Genomic DNA, 14,001 nt, shown 5'->3' on the forward strand with positions numbered 1-14,001 from the left:
TTCTCATGCATTGACCTCATATAACTGAAGTCACAAACAACCAGACAGGACCTCCGCCATATTTGTGTGCCACAAGCCCAACAACTTGTTATATGCAGAACACTTCGATTAGTCTTTCACACTGACGTGACGAATTTATATAACGAACAAAATATAAAAAAAGCGTGAATTTTCCTATTTGTACAAAAAAATGCTGGAGGTTACAGCCAGACAGCTGTTTTGTCAACGTGCGCTAGCGACTAGCCGACTAGCGACCACCCTCGTCCTCCTCCTTCTGCCCTGTTCTGCCTGAATCTGGCCAGTCTGCCACGTACAGCTGAACGCCTAACTTTGGACAAGTTGTGAAAGTTATTGCACTATCTTACTTGAACGTTTTAGTATGAAATATACTGGTTGTAGAGTAATAGACGAGGGTTATCTCAGCAACTGTCAAGTGTGCAACTCTAGCCTTCGTACTGAATGAGCACGCCGTAATGACCGATACTCAACGGTGCGACTACCGAAACACAGCGTAAACGATCGCCGCACGCTTAATGCAGCTAGAGGGGTATAAGTGCTACGACTGTTCAGAATGTCTAAAGAAAGTGATGTCCGAATATGTGAACGCTGTGACGGTAGCTCGCAGGCTGTTCTAATGAACGACGCCTTGAATCCTAGCGATAGCATTAATGGCTGTGACAGCGAGGACGCCGATGAGGAATTACATCGTGTTCTGTTCGATGTTGGCGTTCCAACACCGGAAGACGAATACACTACGCTTTTGTCAGAAATTGCGAGGCAACTAAGTGTTATTGCTCACAAAGATGTGCCGGACTACGAGAAGCTGCAGGTGAACTTCACATTTTTGTACATACTAAGCGCACGTTACATGTATGCACAATCCATGTGTGAGGCACTTTATTTACGACCCTTACAACTTGTCATTTCAGGAGAAAGAACGGGTTCTGGAGTTTGCCGTGCGAACGTTGTCAGCACAAAGTAGAGAATTGATAGCTACGGTTTCAGCACTCAAAAAGGAAGCTGACTCGAGAATGGTGGAGCTAGACAGATACCTCAGCAAAACTGCTCACGCTACGAAAGCAAGTCTTCAATTTTGGAGCTAGCTAATGAATCCATACAGGGCTACTAGGAGCTGGGCCTAGTAGCAGTGTTATGTTATGAGATTCTGTCAGGTGGTAGCAGATACAGTGTTCGATATTGATGCTAGTGAGGTATTCTGGGGCATTCTGTTACAGCCTCGAATCGTCGTGATTAAGTTTCGTTTGCATACCTCAACGAGTAGTTATAGTACACCTGTCACAAGAGATTAGGGTCCTTCGTTTGTGGGTTAAAGCCGATTTTTGTTTTTTTACAATATTTGCACCCGGAACACACTTTTTGAAATTCGGGTACAACCCAATTTCTTCTAGGAATCCCTCGAGGTCCTCAAGCTTTGGGTGCTGCAGTAGGCCCTCAGAGGGTGAATCATGATATCAACCAGAGCAGGTCCAGCAGGAGACTTGTGTATCCTCCTTTTATAATCCCACCCTGCTGATCCTGAAGACGAGCTTTCATAGAGCTGGGGCATATGTTGTAATTCCCCAGGTCATTCAGTGCTCTAGTTCCAAGTGCTCCTTGTCTGATGACCAGTTCCCATTAGTGCGAGTGCCACAGGGGTTATAGAGCACGATAATGACATGTAGACATGGAACATGAGCTTTCCTACACTGGCAAAGTTTGCCAGTTGTATTCACAGGACAATAAAAATTCTGGTTTTGGGACTCATGATCACAATGGTGGCTTGAATGAGACAACTTGGGTTTCACCCGAAAATCCCCAATGGCATATGAAATGGGGGAGGAAAGACCTGATTTCTCCACGCATTTCTGTGTGAAATAGTGAAGCAGTATTGGCACAATGTAGTATCAGCAAGCTTTTTCTATGCAATGCAAGAAGGTGAAGAACATGTCAGTCAAATGATAATATGGCAGAGATGTAGGCAAGCTATGGATGAACTCCATAATGAAGAAAGCCTGAGATATGGGCAAAGACACACAAAAGAAAAAAGAACAGACATGACACAAACCGCTCAATAAGCTTGTGCGGTTTGTGTCGCTGTCGTGTCTGTTTTTGTGCGTGTGTGTCTTCGCTCATTGCTCAGGCTTTCTTCATTATGGTGTTGGTTGAAGTTCCACATGGTAAAAGAACGTGCAGGGACAAAGTGCACACACGTGGGCAGCGTTCAACTAGCAACTGAGATTTATTCCGAAACATTTCGACAACTAGTCTGTAAAGTCACGGGCAACAAAGGCGACTTGAGTTGCTAGTTAAACGTTGTCCATGTGTGTGTGCTTTGTCCCTATGTGTTCTTTTACCATGTGGATTTTCTATGCAAGCTGCAAATTCTGAATAACCAAGCTGGGACTGATCTAAACTATCATAATATGATGCTTTCACATAGAAAGCATGACTTTGCTGCATTCTAATTGTGGTGCTGTCGCCCTGCGCTTAAAATTTGCACATATTATGTCAACAAAAACCTAGGATACACACGTTGTTCAATTTTACGATAAGCTATTTTTCCTGATGGATATTATTTCATAACTTCTTTTCTTGCAGGACGTGGTTGTGAATTTGAGCAACTGGGGACAGGAAATCAAGGACCTTATTATAACAAAGTACCAAGCTCAGGACGCACTTAAAGTAATAAATTCGTTACTCCACAGTGTCCGCACGTGATGTGAGTATAGTTTACGGTGTCATTGAAACCAACTGCTTCCTTTACAACAGCAATCACATTCCAAGATGTCACAGCTCATCACGGAGAACACTGCATTGAGAGATCAGAATGCAAATCTATCGCATGATATTCAGTCATTGCTGAAAATTATACATCAGGCCAGGACAACAGGTAATTGGGAGGTACGCCAAACCTTTTTTTTGTGTGTGTGTGTTTATGAAATCTCAGTGTGGAGTGTGCATACATGTACAGACTTATTGGATATTATATGGTTGACTTCTGTCTAGCCTAAGACAAAAAAAAAAAAAGAATGCCTTGACTAAAATACATAGAAACCTCGATCTGTTAATTGGACAAGGTTTCATGACAGAAAGGAGGGGTCTTTTAGCCTTTTTTTGCAGTATCTTGCAGTTTGTTATTCATTAGTGCCTGCTGGAGATTGCAGATGTCCGAGCAAGATAAGTAATGTGTATCACATGCTTTGTTTAGATGGAGTGTGTTACATTCTGCGAAATCATTCCGGAAGATGTGTACGGCCCAGTCTGTGGCATGTCATTCAAGTAAGCATTCTTACCAACCTTGTGATTGCTGGAGCTACAGTTGAAATAATTTGCAAATGATACTCATATTCAGCAACACACACCATTATGCTTCTATTAATGAATTCCAGACATTCACACGACTCTTCTGATTGGGCCGACATGGTCAATGGAAGCACAAAGCCAGAATCACCCCAATACACGACATCAGAGGTACTACATATACATCTACAAGAAAATTAATATTTGTAGCTAATAGCATTGTATGTAGTATGATTTGTTTGCCCCTTCGCAGAACTCTCACCAGTTTCATTGTGGATTATAGAATAACTGAAATCTAATGCTGCTCTTGTGAAATCAAAAATAACTTATCTATAAAAAAGGCCTATGAATAAGAACTGTTTATCAGTGTTGAGTGGACAAATAGTGAAATTCAAGCTTGCATGGCATTCAAATTGAATACCGCAGAATTTCTACGAAAAATGTAAAATAGTGAAGTTGGGAGCTGCAAAATATGCAAAAACATAGCAGCTCCGTTGTGCATACTTATATGCTGAATTCAAGTAAGCATCTCTGCCAATACTCTGCCCTCTAATCATTGCACATATTGGTGCATAACTGAAGGAAAAGATGTTACTAATTCTAATAGCATCACCATTTTTGAAGTAACTGTTTCTAGTGAAGAGTATGTCTGATGGCTGTTGTTATATAGTTATTTGCCCTTTAACAGCAACATGATGTTTTATTGGCAGTGAATGTCTGTTGAAGTAAAAAAAAAAGTGTGTGATGTCTTGTTCATGCAACGCTTTGTCTTGTCGTGTATGTAAGTGGGCAGGCTGTCTTACATTTCTTTGCATAGCTGGAATGCTGTGGTTTGTATGATTTTCCAGCACACTGTACCATGTACATCCTTCGAGTTTAGATATACTTTTAGTGCTTTAGGTTGTTGATTTTTTAGGTAAAACATGTTGGTGGTTTTTCATTCAGCTCTACACTGGTATATGCTGCTCTTGGGGCTATCCCACAGTACTATTTTAGAGAATTGCAGCATGCTGAATGGTCAGACATTTTATTCAACTGCACTGTTTACCGCCTTCCAGAACGGCTCCCTCTCACACTGTTTGCCTAGTGAACCCTGGATGCAGCCTTCGGAACTCCATACTTTCTTTGAGGTGCAGAGGTTGGAAAGGAAACTGGTGGAGTGCCAGTTAGAGGTTGGGCCTTGTTACTTCTAAGTAGATTTCACCCTGTTACACTGTTATTAGCAAGTTAAGCTTTTTTCTCATGTCACCTGCCTCTTCCTAGATCCTAGAAAAAGACAAGATTATTGCAGACTTGGAAGGTCAAATAACATCACTGAACTATGAAGTCACTGTAAAAGATGCTGATTGTGAGGAGCATCTGTCTGACCTTTACTGGTATCAAGCTATGTCAAAGGTGTGCAGACTTCAATTCCATATACTACTATAATGTTCATGCACTGTACATCAGAATGTAGGGTATGTGCGTTGTTTCTAAGGCTTCTCATTAATATGTTTTAATATTGTTTTTGTTAGTGTTTTAGTTAGAGATATATTTTTTCTTTTTGTGTTAGCGCCGCAAAGTAACTGGCTATGAGCGGCGTACAGTGAGTTATATGTGTTGCTTGTACATAATGTGCACTGCCATGTACGCAGGTGCTATTGGTGGGCACGGAAATAAAATACTGCTGAAAAGCACCAACACGTATAAAAAATCTTTAACAAAACAAAAATAAGTGCACAGGGTTTTAGTCACTTGTACAGGTGTGTGCACGAAAGATTATCTTGAGGACATGGTGCTCCTCTCCATGTGTGAGATATTTTATTCTTTGGCACCATAAGTATATAATATAATAATATGGCACAATATAATAATTGCAAAATACTATAATTGACAAAGACATTCAATGTAGCAAACCCAAAATTGGTCTGGCATTACGGTATGTCCCGCTGAATATGCTACTGTGATGCAGGAATTTTAGCATTGCAGGTGCATATCATGTACCATGTTGGTGAGCCATTCTTGTTTCATTGTAGGAATTAACAGCACAATAACAAACAACTACACCAGCAGACTATGGCACATCAGTACATGAGGTATATACAGGGTGTCCCAGAAAGCGTGTCATTGAATTATATAATTAAAAAAAACTACGCCACCTAGAATCACACGATCAACGGCATTTGTTCTTACTAGGTTTTTGCCACCTCCTGATGTGACTGTCATCTAACTTTTATTATGCTAATTATTACGAACTGAACTCGAAAATTTGCCAAGTAAAGGTCGCCTTTTTACCCCACCAATGTGAAGCATGTGCCGAATTTACTCAAGTTCATGATAAATGACAGGGTCATTGAGGAGCTATCCCATCGGGAAAAATAGCCGAGCATCATGCTTTTCATAGCCCTCAGAGCATAGCGCTCGACAACTTTTTGAGCACCTTCGTGCAGTCCAGCGAAAGGAGGTTGCTAAACTCAGCCCACAGAGGGATAGTAGAAAAAGTGACCGTTCTTGAAAGTGGTAGAGGGAAAGCATGATTCCAGCAGAAGCCGGATGGCTATAAGCCATCCTTGTCTTATCTCTTTCTCCTATCCCTATGTGGGTTGAGTTTAGCAACCTCCTTTCGTCGAGCTGACAATGAAGGCGCGCAAGAACTCGTCCAGCGCTATGCTCTGGGTGCTCCGAAAAGCATGATGTTTGGCTATTTTTTCCGATGGTATAGCTCCTCAATATCTGTGTCAATTATCGTGAATTTGAGTAAATTCAGCACGCGCTTCACATTGGTGGTGTAAAAAGGCGACCTTTACTTGGCAAATTTTCGAGTTCAGTTCGTAAAAATTGACATAAAACTCAAGTTAGATGACATCCACATCAGGAAGTGGCAAAACCGAGCAAAAGCAAATGCCGTTGATGGCATGATTCTAGGCGGCGTAGTTTTTTTATTATACTATATATTTATTATGCAATTCAATGACATGTTTTCTGGGACACCCTATATACATGCTTGGCTTGTGTATATTGTTCCCTTTTATTCCTTACAAAACTCACTTCAGCTATTCCTGTAGAAAGATTTCTCATGTATTCACTTGCAGGGTACATTCACTTGCCCAAGAAGTTCAATGCTCTCGTTGCGGAACTATAGCACACCCGATCAGCCATTGAAGCGTCCCCATCTTGTTCATACATCCACTCAAGCTGACTTCAGCAGTGCACCTAAAGATCAGCTATGTTTTACTCCATATGCTGAATCGTGCCCTTCACTTCACACAACCAGATGGGACGACAGTTTGCACCATTTCAACCATTTGCGAAAGCCACGAGTTAATTGCACTTTGGACAATGCAGAGCATACTACAGCTGCTCTCACCAGCTCAACAAGTAAACATTGCCAACATACCGTTTGCTGTGCTAGTGCGAACTCCCCCGTATGTGGAGCTGAACCTTCAATACGATCTGAGGCTCTGTCAAGTTGTGCAGCAGAAGCATGTGTACCCCGTCTGAAGCCAACACAAAATTCACATGTACAATCAAAAGAAAGGCAAACTCTGGATGCTGCAACTCAGACACAAAAAACATTTCAGGTAACGTGAATGTGATTTGCATCTGATTTTTTGCTGGTTGTCTTAGCTCTCTGGTACATGAAAGATGGTACTTAGTGCTAGCTACTAGGACAGTGCAAACACATTAAATTAACATTTTCTCTTAAATGCTGCATCACTATGTATCTAGACAGCCAAATATCTTTTGGACAGCGGCAGAATGGTTTCACAATTTTGCTGTGCAGAGAAGAACCAAGAGCTTGGGAAGAAGCTATAATGTCTTACCCAAGGATGTGCAGTAGTTAACTACTAGTTAAACTACTGCATGGTAGTTAAAAAGTAGTTAGAAACTACTTGCAAAAGTGGTAGTTACAACTGCTACTTTTTTTTTTTTTTAGTTAATTACAGTAGTTAGGTTACAGCGGGCTACAACTACTTCGCATGTTTTCACTTAGCCTTCCGTGTGCTTCACGGCCTTCTTTCTTTATGCTCATTAGCGACCACCCTGATATTTTTTTCATCTTGCGCATCACACGCATGCACAAAACATCAGCACTGTGCATCTGACGCTTTCATTCAATGCACTGCAAACAACAACAACAACCAGGAATTGGGGGGTGTACTACTAAAAAAGTAGGTACAGCACATCTCTGGTCTTACCCAAGGCTAGTGATATTATCTAGGCTAGGGATTTTTCTAGCACTGTAACTCACATGTTGAGCAATGCCCTTGCCAGAATGGTCATTATTTGCGAAACACTTTTCTGACGTTTCTCATGTGATTTGATTTGCTCTATTTAGGTATCCATCTATGCATGTGATATACTTAGTTCCGTATTTTGTAGGAACTATGCGAATGCTTTCAAACATCTATAATCCAGCAGTGCAAGCCCGCCAACGGTGTTGCCGACTCTGGAACTGCGCAAAGGCTACAAGTAACACTGAAACAGTCGCCACCGCAACTACCGCCACCGACACCCGTTGTTGCTTATGAAGCGCCTGTTTTGCCCACAGCACCAAAGCTGGAGCCGGATTCATTCTCTAATGCTATGCAAAACAGTGTGTGCCATCCCACACATCAAAATGCTGGGGATAGCTGTCAGGCCTGGCCTTCAAATGGAACGTTGGAGTGCGGCGTTTTGCAAGATGTGCACGAAGATGTACCGCATGGTCCCAGTGGTGGACGTTCATTCCAAGCCATGCAGCACCTATTGAGAACAGATTCTCATTCTCAAACTGAGTGTTCAAATGTTGCCATGGCTGTACAGACAGACTTTAAGTTGGAGGTAATTTATATCTTCTTCAATATCCTTAAGAACAGTAGCACGTTCCATCATAGTGTCAATGCCGTTATGCATCACTATTACTTCAAACTGAGAAAGTTCTTTTGTGATACTTTTGACTGTAGTCCTATTGCATAAGAAGTAATTGAAACGGCAGTTTCCAAGTGCATACTAGTCTGAGTCGCCCTGATAATGATTTGCAGCAGTATGGCAGAGAAGTTGTTTGTTACAAAGCAGTCTCTTCGTTGCCTGAACTTTCCATCCATTGACTTGCTTACACAGGAAACTGCCAAGGGGGTTAAAAACCAGGAAGTGGAGTCTCTAAAAGAAAGATTGGCTCAAATGGAAGAAAGGGTATGTTTTGTGTTTTTTAATGTTTAGATAGTAAAGGGTTAAAAGCTGGGCTCGTTGGTTTTTCACGAAAGCTGCAACACGATACAATGATACACACAGGCACTGATGCTGCTGTCAACAGATATCTTATTTGAGAGATTTCTTTAGGCAGTTCTAGATTGAATACAAAACAAAACTTATTGATTGTGGAGGTGCAGGAAATATGAAGGTTGATGCAGAAGTATGCAGGTTAAATACAGAATCTCTTTTTGAACCACCAGTGTGCATGTTCTCATTTCATGTCCTTTGCACTATCCTTCCAGCCTTTCACTGAAATGGAAGCTGTTTGTTAAACACTTTAGTCTTCTGCTTCTGCAGGTATCATCAAAGGACATACTTCTATCTCAGCTGCATACACACCTGGAAACTGCATGTAAGGAGGTATGTGCATTAGTCTGTCTGTCAGCTGAGAAATTGAAAGCATGCAACTATGCAATAGTACTGAGAGACTTGCTGAAGGAGGACTTACGGGAACACATTAGGAGTACAAACATTTACGATTGTCGCACATATTGCTAATGGTTATAACTCAAGCTCATAGCACAACTTCAACTGGAGCAGAAAAGAAATGACACAAACAGCACTGACCATAATTAGCATTGTTTGAGTAGTTTCCTTTCTTTACCTGTTGAGGTTGCACTGAAAGTCATTGTGTTGAGGAGGCGCCTAGTTTGTCAACTGTCATTATAGTTTGGCAGGCATGAAATTAAATGCATGAATTTTCAAACCATCAGTCATGTACATAATTAATGCAGTGTCATAGTTTCACCTTCAAATGCTTGTGATTTGTATGAGTTGCTGTTCTAGTGATCTCGTTTTTGTTTTCTTTGTACTTGGCGAACTGCTCGAAAAGTTATGACCCAACCATTGGCAGGCACCCAGACAAAAATACCAGGCATGACCTCAAGGCTTCAGCTTGTGACTTTTACCATAGGTCACGGATGATAATGTCCCATGGCTTGCAGAAAAAATACCATACTCTGATAAGCAGACAGCAGTTGTCTCATATTAGTGCTTGGCACGAAAAAGTTAACAATTAAATAAGCAAGTCTTCCTGGAATACTGATCTGCAGTTGTGACCTTGGTGGCTTGTGTGCTTTTTAGCTTGTATGGAGATTTAAGCACTTCTTAACTTTAAGCATAGTATTTGACTCTGGCGCCTGATGTTGAAAAAATATATTCTACATTGTAACTGCTGTGTCCGGGGTAATAAGTGCCATGCAGTCATTGCTGGGATTCTCAGGTCAGTAAGCATTGTTACATTGCCAACTTAGCGTGTCACAGAGACAAAACTACTGTGCAACTTTAGTTTCATGCAACCACTTGACGAAGGGATATTTCACTAGAACACTGCAAGGGGCCGGGCTGGCGCAAAAACCCGACCCGGTCTGCAGGCTTCGCTAGGGCCTCGCACTTATTTTTACTACTGGCAAATGCTGGGCTCAGGTCCAGTCTGAGAATTATCGGGCCTGAGTCGGGCAATCTTTTGTCGGTCTGCTGTTTCGCACCTTTTTTTTTTTCACTTCTCGTATTGAGAGACTTTGAAACTTTAGTCAGTGATCTATGGAGCTCTCATATAAATCATATCGAAAATTAAATTTTTAGCTTCGGGATTCGGTACTGTACGTATGAAGAAATATGAAAAATATCAAATTGCACAACATGGAAAACCGCACTATCCTATACAGTGTTACTCGTAGTACCCTACTTTCTTGAACTGTCAGGGCATCGCTGACGCTTTAAAATTAACTCTAGAAGACATATTAACAGGAGCGTGAGCGACGCTTCAAAATCTTTAAAATACAGCAAAATAAATAATGCAACAAAAGTTTGGACGGTCACAAGACTATACAAACCCGGAAAGAATTGCTCCAAATGAGAATTTTTATGTGACTGCTTGGTGTATACGGTAAGTCCTCCAATCAATCATGTAGCACCCAAAGGCCATATTTATTCAATTTGTGTCATTTCGTACCCCATGATTTATATTGGGAAGCTGTGTATACATGCACTTACAGCAATTCATCTCATTTCATTTAATAAGACCCTTAAAGGCCTGAGGGCATTACCCAAGGGGTAATGAGATAACAGAAACACACACAAATAAATAGGAAAAAAAAAAAAAGAAATAAATACTGTCAAGCAATGACCAATATAACCTCATCGACAGCAGCACTTTATTTAGGTGAATATGAACGCGTTTAATCGCACCACACGATATTCCACCACACTGCTAGATGTGCGGTACTTCGTCTGTGAACGATGTAACGACAAGCCTCACAATTGCCCCAGTCATTCCCTCTGGGTAAGCCTTAAACAACAACTTTATTCCAAAACAACTATCCACTTGTGTTGTTATTGTTGGAACTATCTTTATTTTATGAGTCCGGAGCCGACTAGTTGGATAGATCACATTATAAATCTGTGGGGCCGGATTCGGGTAGGGAAGGGCTATGCCCTTCCTGCAGCTGTGGACCTGGGCCAGGCTCAGTTCTTGGCAGCCGGGTCGGGGTCGAGTAGGACTGTGTGACTTTAGGTACGGGCCGAGCCGATAAATCTAGGCCTGTGATTTGCACTAGTGTGCATTATGTGCTTTGGTACTGGAAAGTTGAACTTCTTCCACAGGTGCAAGCGTTTGCCTCCTGTATCCAGCATTTCCTTGATGTACTAATGTGGTTCACATCGTTATGGAAATTTCAGGTAGAACTAAAAGACAAGGCACTAGAAAATGTTGAAAGGAAGCTAAATGTGTCTCGACAGCAGTGTGACACCTTTAAAAATGATGTCCTCATGCTAAATCACAAAGCTAAAGAGCTAGAGGAAAACCTTAAAGAGGTTGTGAAGCAGAAGCATGATATGGAGGATGCTATACAAACTATGAAGGTTACTGAGCATAAGCTACATGAACAGAAGCGTAGCCTTTTAATACAGGTAAGCTGCAACTGTAGTGGATAACTGGTGAACAATGCATTAGATATGGAATATTTCATGGATGTTCCAGCTTGATTCTGCAGCAGAAGAATCTGTGAAATATAAAGAGGAAGCCCAACTGCTACGAAAAGAACTTGCATTAAAAGAAATTGAGGTAAGCTGCATAACTAAATGATTTCAGTATACTGCTGTGAAAAAATACAAGTTTGACATGGTTAGGTTGAGGTGAGACTATGAAGATGTTTGGGAATATTGAATTACTCATAAGATTAGGGCGAAGTGGAAGTTTTACAGCAGTTTCTCTAGCACAACAGAGTCGAATGCACAATTGTCATCTGCGTCCAAAAGAAAAAGTGACATGGCTGTTTTTCTTGCAGTGACAAAAAAGTATTAGTAACCTTATCTTTACTGCTGTCATTCTTAATTTATTGCAATGGATTACACGAGGTCGTGAAGCAAAAAACTGGTACAATGATCACATGCAAAATTTTGTGCATACATGTATTGGTCCAGTAAATCGGAAGAAGCTATTTTCTGTCGGTGCTAACAAACTATTGGTATAAAAGTAGTTTTGCTCTTATTCAATCACAAACGCATCATGCATATTGTAACGTCTTCGAATGCACACCACCACCTTGAATTCACTGTTTGCATTGTTTGTTTGTTCTCCCAGGTTAAGCATCAATTTAAAACAATCTCCAACCTCCAGGAAGCACTACTAGACTCCAAAAATGCTCTGAAATCTTCTCAGCCGCAGGTGCTTTCTACCAAAAGTGAAGGTTACAGTACAAATGGCCAGATACACACCATTTAAAAGGAACAAGCTTCTCGTGCTTCTCTTCACCTACTGCCTTTTTACTGCTAGGGTATTTAGCTGTGATTGTGAAACCTTACTGCCCTAGAACTATCACGATGGCTGTAGTTCAGCATACTTATTTTGTGTGTGCATGGCAAAAATGCACAAAATGGAAAGTAATATATTTAATCAGTATTGAGGTCTAATATGCCAGAGCTTAATATAAAGAAATGTCTGAATGCATGCTGTGCTTTTATGTTGTACATGAGTTAGTTGTACTTTGGTAAGGGTGTTTTTGAATGCAGGTATATGTATAATGATTGCTTCACTGCTGCATGAAAATATATAATTTTTGTGGCAAAGCTAGAAACAGTATCTGCATCCATATATGTCAAACATCCCATTTTAATTAATTCACACACTGACCTAGGAAACTTAGCATTACATGCAATCATTCGCTCTAAAAATTATGTAAACAGCTGGTACACATCTTTTACAATTTGGCTTTGTTCAGCACCAAGCTATGAGTTGGCAGGTCCCACTGCACATTCATACATATCAAAGAGAGAGAAAAAAAAAAGTTATCCTGTTTTATATTGTACATTTATAGCATTGCATGGCACAGTCCACAGCTGCTTTATGAGTGCAGATAACCGAACCGGTAAAAGAAACTAGACAATGCTTCAGAGTCAACACATTGTACTTAAATATTGTGCAGACACTGACAGCCTCTTCTGCAATTTTCTTTTTCTTTCTTGTGACAAATAAGTAATTCTACCTTGTCTAATACTTTAGATAAAGGTTAGATAATTATTGGGTGCATATACCTTGCTAGATACAGGCTGTCTGGCTTAACAAGCCATTTCGTGCCTTCAAGCCACATGCGATAATTGTATAAATGGAATGTCGTAATAAACGTTCTCCAACACTTGATTTTGTACTATATGATTAAGGGGTATGGAGGTTACGTTAAAGGGGATAAAGGTGACACAGGGTTTAATATAGTCTTTATGCAAATGAACCCACGTGGTTCACTTGGTCCACCTTGTGCAAGCCATTAGCACATCTGTCTCCACAGGCTGGACGAACCTCGTAATCATCACAGTAAAACCCTCTACAAGACCAGGAACAACCAAAACAGACATACAGACCATTTTTATTGTTCCTAGTCACAGGTTTGACAGTCATGAAGTCTACACACCAGCTCACTTGCCTTTTAGCAATTCTTTTATTGATCCTCCTATGCCTGTTTAAGAGCTGAATTTGTGCACAACACACACATTTTCCCAACATGCGGCCTGACACACACTGCCCACCCAAATCCTCGCTTGTGTTTAGCATAACACCCAAACAATTGAAGATTTGTCCTTGAAAGAAAGATTAAAATTTTTGTATTTAGTTTTACATGGACAACTTACATTTATGGTAAAGAACATTTAGCACTTTGAGATTATACCTCATAAAAAAATACTAGTAGAACAGTTGTTTTCAAATACTCCTTTTTACCAAGAGCAATTTACCATACAAAATATGTAATGCTAACTCAACGTAGATTTCACATGTCAATTGGATAACTATTTTAAAGTGGAAAACGAGATCGCAGATGGCTGTGACCAAGTTCCACATACTGTAATATGACCTTGATGATGCACATACCTGCAGTAGACAGAGCATCATTATCATCATAGTAGTAGCTTCATTATTAGGAAAGCAATAAAAATAAATGGGGCATGATTAGCCCCATTTCCAGCCAGAAATAAGAAGATAAAAAGTTGCACCAA

The 14,001-nt window shown here is 40.6% G+C and overlaps 1 protein-coding gene across 5 annotated transcripts; it reads left to right on the forward strand.

Moving 5' to 3' along the window:
- Positions 1–223: 223 nt before the first annotated feature.
- Positions 224–13,153, forward strand: LOC135377985 (uncharacterized). Of its 5 annotated transcripts, none has more exons than XM_064610770.1 (15): positions 224–829; positions 930–1,079; positions 2,599–2,682; positions 2,770–2,901; positions 3,209–3,279; positions 3,390–3,471; positions 4,359–4,472; positions 4,564–4,695; positions 6,372–6,860; positions 7,663–8,103; positions 8,383–8,454; positions 8,812–8,874; positions 11,194–11,424; positions 11,495–11,578; positions 12,098–13,153. In XM_064610770.1, the coding sequence occupies exons 1-15, from the start codon at positions 572–574 to the stop codon at positions 12,236–12,238; spliced, it is 2,544 nt and encodes an 847-aa protein (XP_064466840.1). In that variant the 5' UTR covers positions 224–571; the 3' UTR covers positions 12,239–13,153. The 5 variants fall into 5 exon arrangements, with proteins under 5 accessions (XP_064466840.1, XP_064466841.1, XP_064466842.1 ...); XM_064610771.1 differs by having other exon boundaries at positions 7,699–8,103; XM_064610772.1 differs by having other exon boundaries at positions 7,702–8,103.
- The last annotated feature ends 848 nt before the right edge of the window (positions 13,154–14,001 follow it).

This window comes from Ornithodoros turicata, chromosome 1 (assembly GCF_037126465.1).
Source record: "Ornithodoros turicata isolate Travis chromosome 1, ASM3712646v1, whole genome shotgun sequence".
NCBI classification, from domain to species: Eukaryota; Metazoa; Arthropoda; class Arachnida; order Ixodida; family Argasidae; genus Ornithodoros; species Ornithodoros turicata.

Bases quoted from the DNA above. Each gene is read 5' to 3' on its own strand.
- LOC135377985 (XM_064610770.1), top strand. From the start codon at position 572: ATGTCTAAAGAAAGTGATGTCCGAATATGTGAACGCTGTGACGGTAGC. The intron at 1,080-2,598 runs GCAAGTCTTCAA...CTTTTCTTGCAG, and splicing joins AAACTGCTCACGCTACGAAA to GACGTGGTTGTGAATTTGAG. The intron at 2,683-2,769 runs GTAATAAATTCG...CCTTTACAACAG, and splicing joins AAGCTCAGGACGCACTTAAA to CAATCACATTCCAAGATGTC.